Here is a 26,208-nt window from a genome sequence, read left to right as displayed (position 1 = left end):
AATAAGCTAGATTAGTAATATGTAACCTGGTTTCCTACAGGAACCAGTAAACAAAATTCTTTTTTAGGCAAAATGGCCGGCGTTGATTCAACTGACGACTCTCTCTACCCTATAGCTGTTCTGATAGATGAATTGAGAAACGAAGATGTGCAGGTAGTCCCCCGTTTACTTTTTCATTTTGCATACAAGCGAAAACAATTAGCTCTCTTTGTTTTATTTGTGAAAGTATTAACATTTCTTTTCACAGCCACAGGTCAAAAATAAAATACATAAATAATTGTTCAAGAAATTATATCCTAAATTTGGTTCAAGAACCAATGAGGTATATGTCAAATGTCTTTCTTAATCCAGAATTTAAACCTGTAACAATTTCTGATTTGAATGATATTTTATACAGTCTTATGCTTGGTTGTAGGTTTGTGCACTTTCCAAATATGTGCATGTACTTGAAAAATTATACTATTTCTAACTATTTTACAGAAAGGGTGGTGGGGAGAGGATTTTGAAATGAAAATTCTGACTGGTAGGAACTGGAAGTATAAAACAGAACAGAATGCAAATTATTATTTTACCACAAAAACTTTAGATATAAATTAAATCCAATAAAGGTGTAAATTTATAAAAGTGAAAGTTAAATTACTCACATCAAAGCCACATGTTTGTGTTCCTTCGTTCACATCTCAGTCATTACAGCTGAACATAAATGCTTGGTCAGCTTGATAGACTGTAGTCCAAATAATTATGACTTTCTACAAGGCTATTTTAATTTATTTCTGGGATGCCTTCCTACGACGTCATAACGCTGAAGAAATATTTTACGTCTGGACTTTGAGAGAGAATTTTGGGGGGAACTTTGAGAGCCAATTTTGGCATACATGTAATCTTCTTTGCCGGCTAATAAATTTTACATAAGCAGTCAGGGTACTTACTTAAATGAGTGATTTTCTAAATCACTGATTCAAGTAACATTATTTCTATAAAGGTTGGAAGTAAAAGTTGTCTTTCTTTTATAATCACCTATTTAAGTAGTACAAAATAATCACTAGAAGAAGTGATTTAATTTTACTGTAGCTTTAAATGTAGAATACTGATGATCCAGGGACTAATTATGTTTCTAAACTTATCAGAACCAACATCTGTGTTGTCTAGGATGACCAGGTCATTTCAGGTGATGGATGACCTTGTACTGAATCTAGGATAATGACATAAAAATCACTTGTTTAAGTATCATACCTCAATTTCCCTACTCAAAAATCACTTCTTTAAGTATCATTATTTTAATAACCCCCACTAATTTCAACACCCCTGAACAGTGTAATTTTTATCGCGAACAGTAGAATTTTATTACATAATCTGAAAGATGAAACCTTGAACTTTACAGGTAAAATACTCCCACTGCTGGGAAAAATCTGTGAAGAAAGTATTAGTTCATTATGTAAAGCCATTATTATTTTCAACTAAAATAGAATTTGCAGCTAAATGATAGCATCAAAGGCATAAACCTTGCTACTTAAAAGAAGCAAAAATTACATTTTTTAAAAATTTTACTCATGAAAAGATATTATTTAAACCTATGTGTTTTAAATTTTGGTAAAACTACAAAATCACAATTTGTGAAAAAACTTCTAATTTGCTACTCAAATAAGTGATTTAAAAATCACTTATTTCAGTAAGTCCCCTGACTGATAAGTACAAAGCCCTACCTTTTTTTTGCTAATTGATACAAAATATTTCCTGAAATATTCAAAAGAGATGATAAAATAAGATAGGATTCCATTTGAGGAGGATAAATATTTATTTTGTTTTTAAGATGGTTTCCCAGAATTGTGAATTTCAAAGTGTATAGAATATTAAACTCTGTAAACAAGGCCATAATAAATAATAGGTTTGTTTGCCCAAACGCTACCTACCCAGAAAAAAACTGCCTACTCAAATTCTTTTATTGTCCTGATTTGAAGAAGTTTTTTTTTAATCAAATAGGCATGAAGACTTATAAACATCTGATACTTCAATTTCTTCTTTTGAAAAAAAAAAAAGAAAATGCCTACCTACCTACCCACTGTCTCAACCTTTGGGTAGGGTTTGGGCAAACCAAAATATTTTTAAGTGTGGCCCAATGGTAAAATTTGACAGACCCGAATTTCTGGATAAGGTAAATTGAACAATCCAGAAATTCTGGGTCATCCTGGAACTATAATTTCTCTTTTAGTCTGTAAAAACGTCCGTGTCACCATATATTCCGTTAAGCAATTAAATTTATTCTTAAGTCTGGGTATATGTGTGTTGAATGGCAAATTTTCCATTTTTAGGATCAATATTCTTTTGTCAGCGGTACCATTCGTGCTACCATTGTTATAATCATAGGAATCCAGGTTTTGGGCATAGCCTGTTTGTTTCTGATGATTTCCACCTCAGATCAATAGTAAGCAACAAATATTGGCACCCAAAGAAAATTTACTTAATTAATCGATGTTTGAAAAGCAATGCTGGAAAGGAATATGACACTCCTAATGTAATGTTGATGTCTTTGAATTTCTTTAAAAAAAAATGAAAAGTTGCTTTTCATCGATTTGGTAAAAATTGAAAATTGCTGATTTCTAAAGCTACTGAGGGTGACTATGGTGAGCACTAGGGTGACTAGATATTGCTTTTGAAGGTTGAGAGAAGTGTCGGACAGAAAAGTGACTTCTTCATATGATTTTTTTTATTAATTTCCCTAAATAACTGGTCAGTATATATACAGTCCGACAAAAGTTAAGCACCACCTACTTTTATTGCATCGATTTTTTTTCAAATTTAAAAAATCAATTGTTCCTCGAAAAATAGAAAACAATCATATAGCAATTTTGCTAATGTATACCATAAACAAACCACAAATATAATTTTGGTCACTTATGAAGGTTCTATGCATATAGGTTTTTCGTTCATAGAAATAGTGTAAATTACACAATTAAGAAATGGAATTTAAGTTTCACTGTGATTTTATTTTTTTACAACAATTAATCACCCAATACCATTAAAATTTTCTACACATAATCTCTGGTATGTTTGGCAAATTTAATGTCAATATTTGAGTCAATAGCATGTGTAACAACCTCATTTCCAGTACAGTTTCATAACACGACCTATCTTTCTCGGTACAAGCCTTTAAAACTTTAGTTGAGGAAATCTGTTGCATTAAACAACAAATGCCACTTTTAAATCGACAAACTTTTGTAAAGGTGAATCTCTGCGATTGAGATTTCCGACAATGGCATCTCAGACATGTTTGATAGGGTTCATGCATGGAGTCAAGGAAGGCCAAAAATTAGTGTAAATGGCTGGTTGCTCTTTGGACTCGGTTAAAATTCTTGCCCTGCGTGGTATAGTGTTGTCATTCAGGTACAAGTGTCTTGACAATGTTGACGCAAGTGGGGGATTACTAAAATGACGGACTACAATATGTTAAGGCACCAAATCTCTGTATGTCTGTCCGTTTATGTTACCCTGCAGAATATGCATACCCAGCTTATAACGGTATAAGAAGCAACCCCGTACTGGAACACAACCAGCAATGCATGCAGTCCTTGTGCAAATGTTGTTTTTGGTCATAGACCGTTTTTTTTCCCTGCGAAATTTGTATTATGGCGTCTTCTGGCAGTAAAGGAAACTGACTCCCATCTGACCAATGAGTGTTTTGTCAGGTTCTTATGTTCAAGCATAGATGTTCATTATCCCATTTAAACCTGACGGTAGAGTGCCTGCTTGAAGGTACAGGGTTCTATACACCACGACGTGCTCTTCGTTTGCCTCTATAAAGTCGACGGACCAATGTACGAACACTTACATGACCACCTGGAGAAACAGTGTATTTATAAACGCACATATGACCTTTGATAAAAGGTTGGTTGACTGCTTTATCGGAGTGCAATCTTTTTGGTCGTAATGAATTAATATTTTTTTTGCAATAGTTAAAAAAATATTGCCAGTTATATTTCGGTGGTGCTTAACTTTTGGCGGACTGTATATATGATACTAATGATACATTTTCTTTTTGTAGATACGCCTTGTTAGTATTAAAAAGCTGTCGACAATAGCATTGGCACTTGGCGTTGAGAAAACAAGAAGTGAACTTATTCCTTTTTTAACAGGTATGTTGAAAAACACGACGATCGCTACAGAAGGAAATGAGCATTTTTGCAGATTTCCTGAATTTCATCAAATGATTAGTGGAAGTTAAGTCAAACAAACAGCAGTTATGCATTTGTCCTATTTGAAAAAAAATATGTTATTGGTAAAATCTTCATAGGTAACTTTACTGGTTCCTATATTTGTCAATTAAAAAACACCTTTTCAAAGCATATGCATTTAACATGTTTTTTTGGATAGCATAGTGTTAAAGCTATGTACTATAAAACATTAAAAACTAAATGAGATAAAAATATGGCACATAAAGGTCTAGAGTAGATTATATACATGATATATTATTTGATATTTTATTTGTCATTTTTCCATTGGCATTTGATACTGTTTTATTTTTTTAGGCATACATACATACATGTATACACATCATTATGGTCATTGCATATGTGTACCACGAATGGAAATAAAACTTAGTTGCTTTAATTTCAAAAAGTTTAATTTCTTTCAAGAATATAAGTGCATGTTATTACTTGAATATTTTGATTATGATTTTTAGGTTGATATTTAATATTTACATGTAACATGTCATTTACAGACACAATCTATGATGAAGATGAAGTATTATTGGCACTAGCAGAACAATTGGGACAGTTAACTCCCCTTGTTGGAGGCCCTGAATATGTACATTGTTTGTTGGTAAGTATTATTGTCACTCGCTGAGCAGCTGGGACAGTTAACTCCCCTGGTTGGTGGCCTAGAATATGTACATTGTTTGTTGGTAAGCTGATTTCAGATATGTTTATGAAGTTTCAATGACTTTTGTGTTGCTGACTGAAATAATTATTCTGGTAGCAATAATGGAAATGTAAAGCATGTCAATTTACCCAAAAATGATGACTCAAAAAGAAATTCTTACCCTTCAAACATGGTTGCTTTAACATGTTGAAAGTCGTATGAAACTTCAAATTAAAAAAAAAATGATGCATATGGTTTTATAACTAAATGCCTAGTTTATAATTTTTATAATAAAACTAATGTTCATATACCTTTTTTCTGAAAATAATTCTTTAATAAGTTCAAATTTTAAAGAAGTTTACTTTATTTTTAATTGTTTGCTTCCTCTACAGTTTTCCGTATGCAGTTACCTCAGCATGACCTTTCTTGTAAAAATCTGGTGGTGGCAATACACGAGTGCGAAGGGGGAAATCAAACATAAACATTGCTCCGTCATCAAAATAAACTGAATCTTATTGTACATGTTATACACATGCTTACCTAAATACCCATGCTTCTTTGTTGATTGTTTTCAAATGGGTGACAATCATTAAACTTTGGCTTCAAATCAAGACCATTAATTAGCTGCCATATTTTCACAACAACACTGACCAATTGAAATAATTTTATAATGGATTGGTGAAAAATGACAAAATCGTGCATAGAAGACGTTTATGATATATGTATGCATTTTTTTCAAGAATTGGATTAACATAATTTTTCGCTGGTCACTCCTCCTGGTCACTCATTTCATATGACTATAACTTCTGTGAGTAAATAAGTTGCTGAATGACTATAAACTGATGTTTTTTTCAAGTAAATTTTTTTGAAATTCCAGAGAATATGAAAAGGTGTTGATGCTTGCTTTGCTGGTTCAAACACAATTTAGTAAAGTATTGACTATGTAATATAAGCTGTCGAAAGTTCAAATAAAATTAGAAAATAAATAAAATATAATGAAAAAAAAGAGTGCAGGTTATAAATGTATCAAAATACATGTATCATACTTCTCAAAATTGACCCTTGAAAGATAACTTTATGAAAAATGTTACTAAAATATAATGATATCTTTTGACCTAATAGTAAGCATTTCTTCAAACCCTATTTTCTGATGAAACCCTGATATTATAAAGTTTTACATTTTATTAAAAGTAGTATTCTTTATCACAAACAGACATTTACTCTAATACTGTGGTTACCTGTACATATTTTTGTGGAATGAGGAAAACTTGTATTTATAATGGTTTTGCCAAAGTCTACATACATACAAGCTAGCTTTTAAAGCCAAAGTCTACATACATACAAGCTAGCTTTTAAAGCCAAAGTCTACATACATACAAGCTAGCTTTTAAAGCCAAAGTCTACATACATACAAGCTAGCTTTTAAAGCCAAAGTCTACATACATACAAGCTAGCTTTTAAAGCATTTAGAAAATGTGTACTCCATTGAACATTTAAATTATAGGTTTATGTATACCAATGAAATCAATTAGAATAGATTTCCTGCCATAAAAAAATAAATTCACAATATATTGGAACTATATGTTGTATTGCAGCCACCTCTAGAAAGTTTGGCCACTGTAGAAGAAACAGTTGTACGTGACAAGGCTGTAGAATCTCTTAGGACTATAGCTGCACTACATAGTCCTGCTGATCTTGAGAACCATTTTGTTCCTCTTGTTAAAAGATTATCTGGAGGTAGGTATTACTATTTTATGCTGAAGAGATGATATAGTCTCTTATTTTGACTTTACTTATTGTTTGTGAAACAATCTGACAACAAGAACTGAACAGTGTTGTTTACAAAAAGTGAACTATTGTATCTTTTATGTTTTTATAATTATCAGAAGGTTACAAGAACTATTCTGAAGATTACTTTCTTACAAGTAAATCCTCTTGTAGCACTGCCTAATTGGTTTTAGCAGAAATAAAAAAGAAAAGAAATCATAGAATTATGTTGGAATGTACTATAATTGATAGTTTTTTGTCAATGATGATATTGCAACACATCTTCCTTTTATTATGAAAAAAAAGTTAATTGATTTTCGGTGTTTAACACTACATGAAAGATTCCTCACGTCTATATCATGTCTATCTGTTGCAGGGGATTGGTTTACATCCAGAACTTCAGCATGTGGCTTGTTTTCAGTCTGTTATCCAAGAGTGTCAAACTCCGTAAAGGCAGAGCTAAGACAGTAAGTGTGACTCTAATTGATGAAGGCAGAATTAAGGTCCGTTTGATTAAAGGGAAGTAATTTACCTGTATTGGTACAAACCAGGACTACAAAAACCTTTCATGGATATATTTTCTAGAGAAAGGAGGTGGTTCAATTTTTGTTGGTCATATTAAAAGAGAAAATTTCAAAATATATTTCATATAAAGTATAATTCAACAACAAAATGAATAAAATCTAAATCAGTTTGAATATCGTTTGTAGTGACATAAGGGATATTATTCAGTAGGCTTTAAATCATCTTTAAAGAGATGTAAGAAATAAAAATGTATACCTTTTATATTGTAAACTCATCGGAACAATTCCTATTACAGACACTTCAGAAATTTATGTGGTGATGATACCCCTATGGCTAGGAGGGCTGCTGCTGGTAAGCTTGGAGAGTTCGCTAAAGCTGTAGAACTGGATATACTCAAGTCAGATCTAATCCCATTGTTTACTGCCCTAGCACAGGATGAACAGGTACACCATTTTTACTTAACTATGCAGAATGAAATACATAGATTATTATTTTTTTCCATATTTACAGTTTATAAATGTTATAGTGTGATGGATCATGGTGTACATACCCCTTTTCTGTTTGACATGCCACATTGTAATATTGAGTTGTATTGGTAATCTGATTATATTTTCTATTAAATCAATTTGGGCAACGCTTTGAGATTTTATGTTTGCCGCTTAAAACAGTGCAAACATGAGTTATCTTTCTTTGATGGAATACCCGCATGAAAGTGTAAACATGACGCTTCTGTTTGTTGAAAACCGTGTCAAAATCAGAGGAAATTTACGGAATTTACGAGAATTTGAAATGAGGGAACATTTTTTTTGAAAGAATATGGAAGAATTGAAGCCAAACTAGTATACTTTTTTGACATAAAATGTCGTTTTAAGTACAAAACACTTGGAATGGACATCGTTCAGTGTGAGGAATTTGTACAGCCTCATAAAAAATTTCAAAATTTGGCCGTTTTGGGTTAAAAAATTACGATTTGGGGTCAAAGAGCAGAATTTTGAGAATTTCACCTAGAAAATGACGAAAATTTGAAAATTTGAATATTTTAAGAAGAAAAAAATATTAAAACATGAATAAAACTGTGAACATGGTGTTAGTGAATGAAATAAATACACAAATAACTACAAACAAGTTTTTATTGACATTTATTATGAAGATCTCCCACTTGAGTAATAGTAGCCAGGGAAGCCATCGTCTCAGAGTAGCTTCTGTCTGGGCAGCAATCGGTGAAAGGGTTAACAAAAGTGTGTAATAGTTTTCAATGAAAATGGACATCACACTAAACTCCAAAACATATAAATGAACTAAAATTAAAAAACATTATTCAACATTATTATTGTTGATTGTCATAATGATATCTGTGTAATATTACAGGACTCTGTGAGACTCTTGGCTGTAGAAGCTTGTGTCAGTATAGCATCCCTCTTACAAGCAGAAGATACAGAACAGTTTGTTATGCCAACACTTAGACAAGCTGCTGAAGATAAGTCATGGAGAGTCAGATATATGGTAGCAGATAAATTCACAGAGGTATACACATCAAATTAAATTCACAACCCAATAACATGCTCAGGTGTAAACCATCAGTGTAAAAAGATATAATTTAGTAGTAAGGAAAAAGATTGACAAGACCATAATTGTTGTACCAAAGATTTTTCCATTCATCATGTTCAATTATACAATAGTATAAAGGAGTAGGTTCAGTAAGACCCCTTTTTGGCCCCAACAAATAGCAGTTTTACAAAATTGTGAAAATGTAATCTTTAAGCTGTATTTTGGAAAGTAAAATGCTTCTGCTACATAAATATGAGCTGTTTTTGACAATTCAATGCACACACATCGCGTACTAGCATCATTAAGGCATGCTAAATTACTGAAATCTTCAAAATTTAAGTATTTTGGTTAATTTTTAGACGGTTTCCGTCTAAAATGAAAGTGGCTGCAATAGATTAGATTTTGAAAAATCACAATAGGGAATTCACTGGGCAGTGAATACTTAAGTAAAAAAATAACATACCAAAACTGTATCTATAACATTTACTTATATTTAGATAGGACACATCTTTTTATTTTAACTTTATTGTAAGAATTGAAATTGAAATTTATATTTAAATATAAATTTCAGCTACAAAAGGCTGTTGGTCCAGAAATCACAAAGACAGACTTAGTGCCAGCTTTCCAGGGTTTACTGAAGGATTGTGAGGCAGAGGTTAGAGCTGCATCTTCTCACAAGGTCAAAGGTAAAACATATATGTTTATTTGAAAACTAGTCAATTGTAAGTTGTATTTTACTGCTTAATGCAAAATAAAATTGATGGAATAAGTGAAAAAGAAAAGGAAGGTAAAGAAAAAAAAATCAAGATTTCTAAGTGAATTTAAATCTATATTTCATAAATTCTGTATTTTCACTCTAATGACATCCTACACTAAATTTTTGACCAGAGCAAAAAATTCATCAATTTGAATTCTTGAATGAAGTTATCTGTATTCTGTAAATAATTGGTCAGAAGTATTAAATGTTAATATTTACTGTATAATATCTTTTTGTGAGATGGGTGAAGAGAAATTCAGAAATACCTGAACTTCAAACCAAAAAATTCGTATAGACTGCCATTAAATTGAACTTTAAACTTATTTATTTTCTTTGTAGAATTTTGTTCTAACCTGTCTCCTGATATCAGAGAATCTGTGATTATGACAAACATTTTACCTTGTGTCAAAGATCTTGTATCAGATGCCAACCAACATGTCAAGTCAGCATTAGCATCAGTCATCATGGGGCTGTCACCAATTCTTGGAAAGGACAAGTAAGCATGGATTTTGACTATAAATATTCAACAAGATAAAACAAGAGTGTTGCAGTAAAATGTCTTAAAATAACTGGAACTGTATTGCAGACTAGAACTCTGTCAGATATGAAATTATACTCCTATGGCAAACCTTAATGTATTTTAACTAACTTGGAATGTCTGCTCTATGGTCGGGTTGTTGTCGCTTTGACACATTCCCCATTTCCTTTCTCAATTTTATGAATTATTAATATTTTTTAAATTTGGGTATTGTGTAATAACAATTGTCTCCTCTTGAATTTTAAGATATTTAAGATCATGTAGAATGCAAAAGTTAGACTGGGTCTTCAAGAAACTAATGGAATCTTTAGTGAATCATATTTATATAACTGTTGTAATTGAGAATATTGTTTATTCACAGCACAATAGAACATTTATTGCCATTGTTCCTGACACAGTTAAAAGACGAATGTCCTGAAGTCAGATTAAATATCATCTCAAACTTGGACTGTGTAAATGAGGTAGGATAACAAAATATGTTAGCAGCTTAGTGATTATCTGTTTTATTCACAATTGTCCAATTAAATATATTCATAGTACAGGTTTGCACTAGGATTATGAATATTTTTCATGAATAGCATATTATATAACATGATTGACTGAAATATGTTCTATGTCTATAGCATATTAGACTTAAAGGGAAAAACTTCATTTCAGAGATGCTTAAATTTTTATCAACCGCAAAAATTTTAATTTTTCATCGTATATTGCTATCACGTTGGCGTCGTCCTCGTCCGAATACTTTTAGTTTTCGCACTCTAACTTTAGTAAAAGTGAATAGAAATCTATGAAATTTTAACACAAGGTTTATGACCACAAAAGGAAGGTTGGGATTGATTTTGGGAGTTTTGGTCCCAACATTTTAGGAATTAGGGGCCAAAAGGGCCCAAATAAGCATTTTCTTGGTTTTCGCACTATAACTTTAGTTTAAGTGAATTGAAATCTATGAAATTTTGACACAAGGTTTATGACCACAAAAGGAAGGTTGGGATTGATTTTGGGAGTTTTGGTCCCAACAGTTTAGGAATTAGGGGCCAAAAAGGGGCCCAAATAAGCATTATTCTTGGTTTTCGCACCATAACTTAAGTATAAGTAAATAGAAATCTATGAAATTTAAACACAAGGTTTTTGACCATAAAAGGAAGGTTGGGTTTGATTTTGGGAGTTTTGGTCCCAACAGTTTAGGAATAAGGAGCCCAAAGGGTCCAAAATTGAACTTTGTTTGAAATTGAAGAGTTGGGGTTCTTTGATATGCCGAATCTAACTGTGTATGTAGATTCTTAATTTTTGGTCCTGTTTTCAAATTGGTCTACATTAAAGTCCAAAGGGTCCAAAATTAAACTAAGTTTGATTTTAACAAAAATTGAATTTTTTTAGCTTTTTTGATATGCTGAATCTAAACATATACTTAGATTTTTGATTATGGGCCCAGTTTTCAAGTTGGTTCAAATCAGGATCCAAAATTATTATATTAAGTATTGTGCAATAGCAAGAAATTTTCAATTGCACAGTATTCAGCAATAGCAAGAAATCTTCAATTGCACAGTATTGTGCAATAGCAAGAAATTTTCAATTGCACAGTATTGCGCAATAGCAAAAAATCTTCAATTGCACAGTATTGTGCTATAGCAAATATTTTCAATTGCACAGTATTGCGCAATAGCAAGAAATATCTAATTGCACAATATTGAAATAATAGAAATTTTCAATTGGAGTTATCTTTTTTTGTCCAGAATAGTAGTTGAATCAACTTATCATTGTTTTATACAATATACAATGTATATTCACTTTTACTACCAACTGATAAATTAAAACAATCTTTACCATTCAGTGATAACAAGCACTTTATTTTACATTTTAATATTTTATGATGCATTTAAATGAGTAGTAATTGTTGCAAACTCCATTAGGAATTTAAATTGAGATCAGTTTTGGAAAAAGGGAAAGGGGGATGTGAAAAAAAAATGGGGGGGGGGGCTTAAATTTTTCTCATTTCAGATTTCATAAATAAAAAAATTTCTTCAAACATTTTTTTGAGAGGATTAATATTCAACAGCATAGTGAATTGCTCAAAGGCAAAAAAAATATTTTAAGTTCATTAGACCACATTCATTCTGTGTCCGAAACCTATGCTGTGTCAAGTATTTAATCACAATCCAAATTCCAAATTTAGAGCTGAATCCAGCTTAAATGTTGTGTCCATACTTGCCCCAACTGTTCAGGGTTCAACCTCTGTGGTCGTATATAGCTGCGCCATCTGGTTTTGTTTTGTTTCCAAAATTGTCCAGGTTAATTATAGAAAAAAATATGGTTTCTTGAATAGGATTAAAATGATTTTTTTTATCTGATTGAGTTATCTCCCTTGTAAACATTGACAATGTGCAAAAAAAGTCTCTGTATGTGATGCTATGTCTATTTTCTTATTTTCTAATCCATTATCTCCTTTTCCCCAGGTGATTGGTATCAAACAGTTATCCCAGAGTTTATTGCCAGCCATTGTAGAACTAGCAGAGGATACCAAATGGAGAGTACGATTAGCTATCATTGAATACATGCCATTGTTAGCTGGACAGTTGGTAAGTTTCAATGTACAAGAAATCTGAATAAGTTATAGTGGGTGACTTTATATTTATTTTAACAGATGAAACAAAAAATAAGATTCTGGGGCTGTTTAACCAATATGAATTACAACAGAAGCTGACAAATTATTTACTTTAAATGAATATTTAGTAAGAAAATAAGTAGCATATGTTTTAATGTTGTATAAGTTCTAAGAAGTATAAGATGGAAATAGAAATTAGAAACTGATTTTCCTTCTGGAATTAAACTGAAATAACATTACATAGTGTTTTTAACAGATTTTGTGTATTTTATTTGATTTTGTGTATTTTATTTGATTTTGTGTATTTTATTTGATAAATGTTTTAGTTGTTGATCCAAGCTATTTACCAATTATTATATTTTATGATATCATATAAACCCCTGAAAGTGAAATTAAGGACATTTTATTGAATTTTTCAGGGAGTAGAATTCTTTGATGAGAAATTAAATTCACTGTGTATGACATGGCTGGTTGACCATGGTATGTAGATATAGTATTAGTAACTGTAAATAAACTAAAAATGCATGTTGTAAATGGATAGGTCTATTTGAATTTTAAACAGATAATTGGTAATCTGTTTATCAATATTTTCTTTTTTCTAGACAATTTTAATGATATCAGACTTATAACATTTTCATATTCTCACTTAACTTGACTGAGAAAACCCATCTTGTAATCGAAATTTTCATGCAAAAATCAAAAGTTTGAAAAAGGCTATGAAGTACAATAGATTTTTTCATACTCTGAGTTAATTAGTTGATGTATAACAATGTAATTAACAGCATATATAACTATTTTCATTTCAATCAAGTTTGTTAATTTGATGCTTTTTCAGTTTTTGCAATCAGAGATGCAGCTACATTAAATTTAAAGAAACTTGTAGAAAAGTTTGGAGTAGACTGGGCACAACAAACAGTTATACCAAAAGTATTACAGATGTCACATGATCAGAATTACTTACACAGAATGACATGTCTTTTCTGTATAAACGTAAGTCACATGACTTTAGTATTAATGTAAGATCAAATAATTTTTCGAAACAAACCTGTATTTAAAACCAATTAAACAATACAACGTTTCCCGTATCTGTCATCAGTCCGTAAGATGCATCATCTGATAGAAATAGACTGGTGGAAGACATCAAGTTAAACTACTGAATATTAAATAATCATTTGGAATTTTCTTGTTTCATAGATAATAAAAAAACTGGCGTTCATTTGGATAAAAAGCGGGAATGCATGACAACAGATTAACCCGATATTCTCGTTTTTCCAGTGGACGAGTCTATTACGTTTTTGACACGTGTGTTGAAACTTATTTTCGTACAAAGTTTTTACATTTTTTTCTTTATGAGTTTTTGTGCTTGAAGATCATAATTCACCAAGTTTTCTGGAATTGATTTAGAGCTACACGAAATCAGTTGTTCTTGTTTGTGAAATGACGATTTAATTTGTCTTTGTCCGTGCAACCCCCCTCTTTTTTTTACGGGAAATAATTAAAATGTCATGCGATGTTTATATATGTTTATGACAGCTGAGCACTAAAATTTCATTGAACTAAAATCTAAGAAATGATGGATGACAAAATAGCATATCAAGCATATTGTTAGAAAGGTGAAATATATATTTATTTTGCATATTTTTCTTTCTTGAAAGATTTTTTTTTTTCCCCGACCGACCGACCCGACTTTTTCATGGGGAAAATCAGTAAACCAACAAATTAAAAAACCCTGGCCTTATGTATATTTAATAATCTTATTTTTATTATATATATTCAATAAACTTATTTTTATTATGTATCATAATCTTATTTTTATTATGTAGTTACTGGCAGAAGCTGTAGGACCAGAAATGACGATAAAACTTATGTTACCCACCATCCTAGGAATGGCAGGTGATAATGTGGCCAATGTTAGATTTAATGTTGCCAAAACTCTACAGAGATTAGGTCCCATCTTTGAGCAGTCGTAAGTATTCTGTGAAATACTACAAATTTATGGTTTATTATACTCATAGTCAGTGACAGTGACTTTCGTTTGACATTTCGATTTGTCACATATGCTTAAAACATTAATATTCAGTCGACAAATTACAGATAATATGCATCGTAGGTCTTAAAAAGAGAAGTGGGATAAGTTATCCTGAAAATAACTTTTATCATTTAATTGTTTAACAACAGTTACAATAGATATACGAAGATGTGGTATAAGTGCCAATGAGATGACTCTCCATCCAAGTCACAATTAATCAAAGTAAACCATTATAGGTCAAAGTACAGTCTTCAACACGGAGCCTTGGCTTTACCCTGAACAAGAAGCTATTAAGGGCCTAAAAATAACTAGTGTATAACCATTTAATAGGGAAACGAACGGTCTACTCTATAAAAAAGCTGAACTAGAATCATTTACAAACCACATCAAACTAACAACCAGGTTCCTGACTTAGAAAAGGTACATACAAATTCAGTGTGTTTAAGGTTTTAATTAGTATCAAACTTCACCCTATGCATAGATTTGATGTTTAATATATATATATACAACCGTTCTTGTACAGCAAAAGATATCATTGTTGTAATACATATAGATTCTACCACTGCATCGAGCGTAATACGAGACAGTTAAATTTTCAAATTTAAAATACGAGGCTTGCCCAAGCATTTTAAATATTTAAAATTTAACTGTCGAGAGTGGATAAATATCGTATTACACGAGATTTGGTGGTGGAATCTGTTTCTTTAATGATTTTCTAACATTATGCAGGCAAACTTATTCCTTCTTTTCGAATGATCTGCAAAAAGATGTGTTCTTTCTATGTGACATCATCAGACATGGTCGCCTTTTTTCATGCCGTCACAATAGGTAATTCAGAGAAAAGCAAGAAAATTCGACGTCATAATCGGATTTTAACCAGTGAAGTACTAATATCAAACGAACCACGCGTTGATTAAATTTTGTTTATACAATGGGTGCAGAAAGGGATAAATTGACGAAGAATTAGAGAAAATATTTTCTCATGCACAAGTCAATAAATTTTAATTGATATTCTGAAACAATTGAATTTCCATGTTTAAAATTGTACCAGAATTTTGTTTTGTTTTCCATAGACTTGTACAACAGCAAGTGAAGCCAGCTTTAGACAAACTGAAAGCCGATGCAGATATTGATGTACAGTACTATGCTGTAGAAGCTTTAGATGGTGGGTTTACTAATGGGTTAAATGTGTGCCCCTCTTTTTCATTGTGAATATTTGATATTGAAAATAGTATTGAGTGAAACCTAGCTAATTTTATGCTTCTCAATCCATTAAGCTTTAGAGAAGAAATAATATGAAATTTTGGTAATTTTGTTAGGTTTATTTTTTTTTATTATTCTTATGTTCATTTAAAACATTCTATATAAGATTAAGGAACAGTAAATAGATCATGTCATAGATTTGAAGTAAAATGAAATATACAACTTGAACATGTTGGACTAGATCTGAAAATCAACAAATAAAATTGTTTACCTTAATATGACAGAATAAAAAAAAATCAACAAAAGTGCACATGTATATAATAAGACTTTATAAGTAGATCATTCCTGGATTAATCTATATCAGGAACACTCCAACACAAAAATTTGTCAACGCAAAGGATGTTTAGATTATTTATATACTTAAGAAGCTATTTCATTAAAAGGGATCTTTGTAGAAAGGCCACCCACCTTAAATTAACTTTGGGTGTTCAAATAATTATTATCTAATACCGAATCAAGTGTATATCTGTTGTACAAATATTCAAATAATTATATATTCAGAAAATTAGTTTTAGTTAAAGTTCAATATTTATAAGTTGTATGAAAAATTCTGACGTCATCAATTTACTGTAAATAAATGAAGTTTTATTTTATCATGATGAAAATCTGCACAATATCTTTGCCTTTGTTTTAATTTCTGTCTAGGAACCTCCCACCCTCTTTATGATTAGTGATTGACATGATATTGTTTCTATACCACATTAACAGCTGAAGATTGACATACTTCATCATTATCGATCATTTTAAATGTCACTTTAGAAGATTGTCAAAATAGAAGTCTGCTTTTCCAGTTTCTTTTTTCTTCTATTTTCTTAAAAATGCTTTTGTTGTATCTCTTGGTACTTCAAAATCTTGATTATTCATCATTATCAAAATTTGATAAAAAAAAAAGTCAGATTTTTACGACATACAAAACATTTTGTGTATAATTTTATTGATAAAAATGTGGATTTGAAAGATTCAAGTAAAAGTGATTTCTATTAGACAATTAATCCCAAAACCGTATAACTGATTTCCCAATTTTGGGTCCTGTTTCATTCTCAGTCCATTGTAAAGCATAATTGGTAAGTGTTCATTTGTAAAACTTTACTGGATAACTAGATAAATGCCATTCTTGTTGTATAATATTCGTCATACATGTATGATTGTCAATTTGTTTATAAAAAGACCACTAACAACATAGGTGGTATTGATTGAAGTTGAATTCAATGAATTTAGGCATACCCTTGCATTCATAAAAGTTAAAAGTAATCTGCAGAATTTTGCATTTTTTTGTCCCTATATTTTTATGTGTGCAAAACTTTGAATTTTACATCATTTCAAATTTTGGCAGTATCTGTAATTGCATATATGTTAATTATGCATCTTCAATTGCATATATGTAAATTAAGCAATTACAGTGTTCTAAATTGATCAAAAGCAGAATATTATGCATTAACGAATGAGTTGGTTGTCTAAAGTTATCCAGTATTTGATTGATGGAATGTAAACCCCAGTTTAATTTTCTCACTACCCAAGACTTATTCTTGTCAAGGGGAGATAATCTACTAACCTCACTGTAGCTAGTTTTACACCTACTCTACATAAACCTAAAGTAGAATATGTAATGTTAATGTATGGTTTAGAGATCATAGTTCACATAGCATAAACATCCTGTTCATGTAACTGCTACTATCAGTGTTCAAACTTAAATTTTCTAAATTATTAAATCTATAATTGAAACGAAAGTATGTTTTTTTTTTGTACTTTTGTTCAAATTTGATTGCTTATTATGTAAACTAAAAGATAGCTACACTGATATTAACAATGTAAACAGGGTTTTACTGTTGCCAACTGCACTTCAGCTGTTCCTAAGGAAATTATTAACCTCCATTTATTTCACAATTGTTATAATCCTCTTTTGATGATATATGAAAAATTAATGGGAATCTCCAAAACTATTAGATGGTCAAAAACAAAAGGGATTTAATCATTTCTTTGGGAACAACTGAGGCACAATTGATTATATATTAACTGAACTGCATGCTTCAGATATCTTGCACGAGTAAGGAGGCTATTCTACTTAAGTAAAAGTTTAAAGATGCATTTTATAATTTAATTACTATGTTAGAAGCAGAAAAGAAGTAATTCTATGTTATTTTGGCATCAACAGAAAAAAGTTACAGAAAAATATAAATATTTCATTAGTAAGATGCTAAATGTCAAATTAATAAAATAAAATTAGAAATTGTGATTTGTGAGTATACATTGTATTTTGATAGTAATATCTATTCCTCTTTTATGTAGGCTTTCAACAAATAGAAGCTAATTTATCTAGTGTGCTATAATTTTATTATTTTGTAAAATTGGTTATTTCAGTTTATGAGATATAAATTGTTTAAGGAATGTGAAAGAATTGAAAGTAAATCAAGAATTACTAAAGAAACAAGAATACTTGCATATATTTGCATAAATCTACTAGACCTTTTTGTAAAATAGATAAATAAAGAATATTGAATTAATTTAATATTTTCAGGTAATAAAAGTTATGCCAAGTTGTACTGTATGTCAGTATTTCTTTAAAAATAGTTCCAACTAGTTGTATAATTAATTTTTAAAGAATAAAGAACATATAATCAGTTTCGATGTTTTTTAAACTATTAATAGTAGCAAGTAAACAAAAAAATATGTAGGAAATTACCTTTCTGGAAAATCATAAGGATTTAAATTAAATTCCTATTATCTCAGCCTCACTTCCAATGCACATTTAAAAATAATATTACTCAGGGTCACCTCCAATGCACATTTAAAAACAATAACTACTAGTCTTTGGGTTTAAGTGTATTTAACAATATAGATCGACTTCCAACCCTCTTAAACGTTTTCTTTGGATGATGTTAAGGAAAGATGGCCATACTGTCAAAGTACTGATCATGTCATCAAATAGGCCAATTCTGGATCAAGCTTCACTAAACCAAAATATGCCATCTTTTAATGTATTAAAGTTTGTTTATAAAAGAGTACTGCTTTTTACAGATCCTTGCATGCTGGTTGCCTATGGTTTATAAGGTTTGAATGATGCTTTCTTTGCAGTAGTAATAACTCTGGTGTTAGCTGATAATGTGAATATGGTCCTATTTCTCCACATCTTAGTGTGATGGCCTAAAATAGTATTGGGCCTTATTTCAAGTCATCTATGTGTGATGGCCCAAAACAGTATCCCACAAAACTTTAAACTTTTCACCCATCTTTCTACTTCTTTTTGATCTGTATAGGGATGTCTGCTCTCTTGAACTTCAGTAAACATTATTTTTGTAGGGTCCTTACATGCAGATAACTTTAGACCTTTCAGTTATAAAACTGTACTCAATACTCCTGAGTACTAATAGTTATCAGGATTATAATTTTATACGCCAGACACGCGTTTCGTCTATATTAGACTCATCAGTGACGCTCAGATCTACTGTGGATTCATTTATTTTCGTGGGTACCAATTTTCGTGGATTTATGAAAACTTGCATATTCGTGGATATGTTAATTCGTTGTTTTGGCAAATTCTGCTTTATACATTCCTTTAGAAAATTTGTATTTCGTTGAACATTTAAATTCGTGGTTCCTCTGTCCCCACGAAATCCACGAAAATTGGTATCCAACGAATATTAATGAATTCACAGTAAATAGTTATAAAGCCAAACATTTACAAAGTTGAAGAGCATTGAGGACCCCAAATTCCCAAAATGTTGTGCCAAATACGGCTAAGGTAATCTATTCCTGGGATAAGAAAATCCTTAGTTATTCGAAAAATCAAAGTTTTGTAACCGGAAATTTATAAAAATGACCATGTAATTGAAAATGTGTTCTGGAAGCACCAAATACAGTATTTTGATTGATAGATTTTTAGTCTTGGTAAGATTATATTATATATTATGTTACGATGCCCATAAAAATATCAAAGCCTCAATCTGTCCTATTTGTACAAAGTATTTTTCAAAGTTATAATTAAAATGAATTTTCTAAAAATTTTGAAGGAGAAAAGTCTTGAAAATTGGCGAGACTGCAGTATGTAACCAAGAGAGCAGATATTAAAACAATATTCTTGTTTTGATTGTTATGTAATCTTTTTAGTGTCCACAAATTTAGTTCATTTCAACTTTCTTACACTAGATGGTAGTTGTACTTTCATTAGTAACTTTGAATTTTAAATAGTTAAACACAAACCTAAAACAAAACTTGCTTAAAAAAAAAAACTGAAATTTTCATTATAAAAGATTTTGCTCAAGTTTTTATGATACTAGAGATCTATTTACATATTTTCTCAGTTTAACATCTAAAAATCTATGTCTTTCAAATAATGGAAATAAAGTTTCAAGTTGAAAGTAGGTTAAAACAAACTTTCCTTTGAAATATACTTTTTTTGACAATTCTTTTTTTATAAATCTGCTTTTTGTTGTTTGTATGTACAGTAGCTTTCTTTGTATGTTTCTGTTATCGAAAAATGAACCTCTTTTCATAACCATGGAAAATGTTGGCTATATGTTTAGGTACTTGTCTATTTGTACGGTTTAGTTGCTGATTTCTGAAAGAATACTGGGGATCATCTCATCCAGATTTATTTTTGTAATTTACCAGCTTAAATTTATTTTGCAGATACTAAAGCATCTCTTGATTTTTCCGCACCCGGCCAAATTGACCATAAGGGCAATTGACATCACTGTGCATTTGTTTTATGTTGTCTATCATGTGTATTGGTCTTCATATTTGAAAACATAGGATTTGGATTCAAAATAAGCACCCATTGTTTTCTTAAAAAAAACTCGCAAACGTTAAGGTTCAGCAACTCTTTTCGCTTAATATCTAACGATCATAAGTTATACTATGTGTATGACTTACGAGTAGTTTTACTCTTAAGATTGTTTGTGGAAAGAGCCACTGAATGATAATGATAGAATGGTTGAACAAAATAAAAAGATAAAGAGAGAACTGTTGTGCGTTCAGCTTTTCACTTATTTCACTTCTAGCATATGAGAGAAATTGATCTTTTTATAAATTGTTAATTCTTATCAATAACTTTGAGAATGATTTTGAGAGAGCAAAAATGTGATACAGATACCATACACAAGGTGATCAGTGATCATGTGATTCAATGCATAAAGTTTATTTGTTTTACTACCGGACAGTGAACCAGTTTAACCTATAAAAAACCATATTTCTTTGTTATTTGAATAAATATTTACATTTAACATATTTAAAAAGCTATTTTTTAGAAGACTTGAAAACAATAATTAATGCTGAACAGACATGTTATTATTTCATTTATATTGTATCATCTTGTAAGTGTTGTGATATTAAAGGACTGGATTGTGAAAGAAGATGAAGACATTTCTTTTATTCTTTTTCTTTAAACAAAAACACATTTTTTTGTTTTTTTTTTCCCACCATGAGGACATTCTATTGAAAAAAAATGATTAAATAAAGATGTTCTATTACATATTAAAGATTTATTGTGGTAATATTTTTAATTCTGGCTTCTGAGATAAGAATTTAACAAATTTAAGAAAGTATCATTTTATGTCAATTTACAATTTTAGGAACCATGTCCTTTACTACATATTGTGTAAACAAGCTAATAAGACTTTACGTTATGTACAATGATTTTGATGATATTTATTATATTTCAGCTCTGAAAATAAGTTAAAAGATATTCGTTGTAATGTTGCAGAGGTAAGGACTAGTGACTCGTCACTTGAAATTAATGTTTGAAATTTTTTTTTTTAAAGAATTTGGTTTTTAAAAAAAGAAGATACCAAAATTGAACTTTTCTTATAGCATTACTGTAAATATATTAACTATTTGTATTATATTTCGTAGGAGAATTTTATTAACTTAATAAGGTGAGCGAACATATCTTTTGTAGCTTCTTTGAAGTTGTATTTTTCGTGAGAAGTAGTGACCAATTATCAATAAGCATCAATTAATAGTCAATAAGTCCACAGAGAAGTCACAATATAAGGAAATGGGGTATCATTTTTAAATGAGTAACTATCCACCAGAGTTCAAATGATATTGACTAAAGGATTCTGTACATCCTCTATTAAAACCCATACCGTCTGAATCATCTGATGGTATAGTCAGCTATAAGAATTCCCACCATAACAATATGTGAAACAATTCAACACACTGAATGTCAGGCTCCTGTTCTGTTTATGTCTATATATAAATAATGTTACCCTTTGCTATTGACTGATATTTGTTCCTTTTTCTGTTTTTATGCCCCACCTACGATAGTAGATAGAGAGGCATTATGTTTTCTGATCTCTGCGTCCGTCCGTTTCGCTTCAGGTTAAAGATTTTGGTCAAGGTAGCTTTTGATGAAGCTGAAGTCCAATCAACCTGAAACTTAGTACAATGTATACATGTTCCTTATGATATGATCTTTCTAATTTTAAAGCCAAATTAGACTTTTGACCCCAATTTCACGGTCCACTGAACATAGAAAATGAAAGTGAGAGTTTCAGGTTAAAGATTTTGGTCATGGTTGTTTTTGATGAAGTTGAAGTCCAATCAACTTGAAACTTGGTACACACGCTCCTTATGGTATGATCTTTCTAATTTTAATGCCAAATTAGATTTTTTACCCAATTTCACGGTCCATTGAACATAAAAAATGATAGGGCAAGTGGGGCATCCATGTACTTTGGACACATTCTTGTTTAAGTCTATATATATGTGATGTTACCCTGTGCTATTGACTGATATTTGTTCATTCTCTGTTTTTCAGGTCTATATATATGTGATGTTACCCTGTGCTATGGACTGTGAACACTTCTAGAACAATTTGTGTTAATGACACTTGATTGAACAAAACAATTCATACTTTTTTAATGTTATCTGTTTAGTATAGTGGTTGCTCATATTTTGTGGATTTTCAATACAGTAATTGACAATAAGTTAAAATCAATTTGGATTTTATTTTTTACCCTATTTTATAATTGTTTTATGTTTATTCAAGTCTAAATTACTTCATTATATTTACTGTGAGGATCATAGGCATATATTTCCTACATGTACAAATTAACAGTCATATTCTGATTATCAAAATGATAATACTTGTTAATATAATTATCAGTCAAAGACAGAATTGATTTTCTTGTTTCTATCTTAATGTTGTGTGATTCAGCTGTTATTTTAGTGCTTCATATAACATGTAAAAGTAATGATTAAAAATCCATGCTTCTTCGACAGTTTGGCAGAGATTGCTCAATACTTGGTTCAGTACTAGTACAAAAATATATTAAACAAATGATTAAATATATATTTGTTGTATTGAAGTATATAAATCTGTTAAATTAAAACATGAATCTAGACTGTATCATGAAACATACAACTCATACTTACAAAAAAATCTTACATGTTATTTATTGACAGTATGTAGGCATTGAGAGCTATTAAATATTGATTTATATAACAATGATTCTGTATTTTTTTTTAAACAAGTCCATACCAAGGAACATCAGTTAGTCCCAAGATTGCTGCACATTTGGCCAAGTCCAGTCAAAATTGGTTAGGTCTAGATAATTGATATGCATTACCGGACCAAATAACCAGTTTAGTTATATATTTTGTCCAAATTATGTGTAAATGTTCTGTAAAAAGAGTATGGTCCAGTTCAGAAGAATGGTTTTCTGGACAAAATTATGTCTGGATTTTTTATGCCCCACCTACGATAGTTCATTCGTTTTGTCCGTCTGTCTGTCCCACTTTAAGTTAAAGTTTTTGGTCCAGGTAGTTTTTAACCGGATTTTTGTGACAAAAATGTCGGTTATTGATTTGGGGTTGTACGGTGGATATGATGGTCGCAAATTAAGTTTACTGGCGACGCGTTAGCGTAGACTGTAAATGGGTATTTGCGACCATCAAATCCCCAATTGATGCCGTCGGAGCAAAATACAATATTGTTATCTCCATTCTAATGAAACTGACAAAAAACCATGTGAAAATGTGCAATAAAAATCTGTCAAATACCGTCTGCGCTTGCGCGTACGTCCCATAGCATCAATTGTCAATTGATGCCATGTAAAAAGTAACGTTATCCAATCAAAATGAACGTTACAAACGTTGTTGCATTCGAATTGTCAATTGATGCCAAGAAAATTTTTGACGTTATCCAATCAAATTGAATGGTACAAGCGTTGTTGCATTAGAATACGAAATATAATTAGAAAGTGGGTCCTCCCATTGATGTTTAAATGGTTATACATCAATGGTCCTCTAAAAGAGTTTAATTATCCAAAATGATAAAATTAGCGATTCTTTTTTGTTTTAGATTTCATGAACGAAGTTATATTTGTTTAGGTAAAAAAGAGAGGGCAACGTTCACTACGTATATCCCTCAAAACAACAACTGATAAAACTTCTTTCCGTATTTTCTGTTTATGATGGATACCTTTGTAAATGATTACAAAATGTATATCGGACCAGAATATTTATTTTTCGTGTGTGATAAGACAAGATTATTAATTTTAATCTAAACTGGGGCCAGGATATTTATTTTTCGTGTGTGATAAGACAAGATTATTAATTTTAATCTAAATTGGGGCCAGAATATTTATTTTTCGTGTGTGATAAGACAAGATTATTAATTTTAATCTAAACTGGGGCCAGGATATTTATTTATGAAATCTGCCAGACCCCATCTCAGAATCAAATGATTGTCCCATTACATAGAATGAAATTCAAAACAGTGTGGCTGTGGCCATTGATTGACACATTAATTTCATCCATTGACTGGGACAATTTACATGAACGTTTGTCTGCACGGCCGACACTCGGCTAATCGATAGATTGGTCGGTTAATCTATATTGACTATGCGGCTATATCGGCGGTTGGTCTGTTAATTGGGTTGGCTAAAGTCTGTTAATCAGGTGTTATCGAGAAAATCATTGAAAGTTCAGCATGTTTCATTGTATAACTTTCTAAATATATTTTCATTATAAAAAGTATTCATGTCTATAAACAAAACAATTCAATGTACTGAATTCAGTGGTGTAATTAATATTTTTCTAGCTTCGATGTACGATCTATAAAATGAAAAGGCGGGTTACTCATCAAAAGATTTATACACATTTTACACACATAAAATGTACACAAAATGACACATTGGTTAAATTTACTTGCATTCAATATTTTGAAACATCGAAAAAAAGAAAGGCATTATGTTTGTTAACCATATTGATATCATTGTGTGAAAAATCTACACAAAAATCTGTATTTTGGTGACATAAATCAATCGTCATTTAAAACCTGGTCTGTTAATGGGTCGGATGTATAAAACCCGGTCTGTTGAATTGTTAATTGGTCTGTTAAGAGTTATATTGGTGACAAATTCTAGAAGTTTACATGCGGACAACTATGGTGGTAGGTTAATGCCATTTTGCGTTTTAGCGCTTCAGCGTTTTCGCCTTTAATACATATTCTATATGGCGAAAACGCGAAATTGCGAAGTCGAAAACTTAAATAAAATTATCCGATGATGAAAGTCGAGTATTGTACGATTGTTTACTACTTGTAGGCACAATAAGATTGGATAAATATTTTGGTGCAAGTTGGTGTTTAATTCTAGCTGCCCTTGTTTGCAATTTTAGTAAACTGTCAACTAAAAACTTGGTACAGTTTCCCCATACTGAACAACAGTAATCCAAATGTGGAAGAATTAGTAGAAAGGAACTTAACGGAATAAAATGAATTGAAACTTAAAATAACCAAATGTAGCTGCATTCGCTCCTTTCCGTTTACTTCTTTAGAGTGATTTGTAAACAACATATGATTAAGTAATAGAAGAAAAGAACCAATTGGATGATGCTGACGAATTAGGATTTAATGCCCAGTGACAAATATCATGTTCATATGTGAACGAGAACACGTTATATGTACCCTGTGTTGTATTAGAAAGACACTTTCAGTCGGAATTGAGAATGTGCTACTTCAAACACACACAAAAATTCAGGCTGATTTAAAACGTCAATAAAAAATTCATGCATATTCCAGAGGCCAAATCCATATCACGCTATATTGAAGTGACACGCCCTTCAATAAAATCCAAAGAAAGTCAAAATAAAAATGCTCTTTCTAGGATACTGTGGCACCGTATTGTCATTTTTGTTTACTCGGGAACATCTCATTCTTAAATTTTTCAAGGGTAAAATATAAAGGTAGCAAAATTATTGTCGTGGCTATAAAAGAACTCTTAACTGACACAATTTCAATTGTCCAACCCATTAACAGACATAATTCCCATAATTTTCACTAAAACGTGGTATTATTCACGTTATTTTACAATTATGAA

At 30.9% G+C, this 26,208-nt stretch overlaps 1 protein-coding gene across 6 annotated transcripts; it reads left to right on the top strand.

The window, feature by feature from the left end:
* LOC139524769 (serine/threonine-protein phosphatase 2A 65 kDa regulatory subunit A alpha isoform-like) lies at window positions 1–23,334 on the top strand. Of its 6 annotated transcripts, none has more exons than XM_071319835.1 (18): window positions 1–153; window positions 4,040–4,130; window positions 4,718–4,818; window positions 6,453–6,594; window positions 7,001–7,091; window positions 7,445–7,592; window positions 8,518–8,673; window positions 9,269–9,383; window positions 9,794–9,950; window positions 10,354–10,453; window positions 12,446–12,568; window positions 13,014–13,074; window positions 13,430–13,584; window positions 14,418–14,560; window positions 15,697–15,788; window positions 16,931–16,950; window positions 21,544–21,586; window positions 22,644–23,334. In XM_071319835.1, the coding sequence occupies exons 1-16, from the start codon at window positions 73–75 to the stop codon at window positions 16,945–16,947; spliced, it is 1,773 nt and encodes a 590-aa protein (XP_071175936.1). In that variant the 5' UTR covers window positions 1–72; the 3' UTR covers window positions 16,948–16,950; window positions 21,544–21,586; window positions 22,644–23,334. The 6 variants fall into 6 exon arrangements, with proteins under 6 accessions (XP_071175936.1, XP_071175938.1, XP_071175937.1 ...); XM_071319837.1 differs by having other exon boundaries at window positions 21,544–21,588; window positions 22,582–22,732; XM_071319836.1 differs by lacking the exon at window positions 16,931–16,950.
* Window positions 23,335–26,208: the final 2,874 nt, after the last annotated feature.

The sequence above is a fragment of the Mytilus edulis genome, chromosome 5 (assembly GCF_963676685.1).
Source record: "Mytilus edulis chromosome 5, xbMytEdul2.2, whole genome shotgun sequence".
Taxonomy (NCBI): domain Eukaryota; kingdom Metazoa; phylum Mollusca; class Bivalvia; order Mytilida; family Mytilidae; genus Mytilus; species Mytilus edulis.
This window is presented reverse-complemented; position numbering and strand designations above follow the sequence as displayed.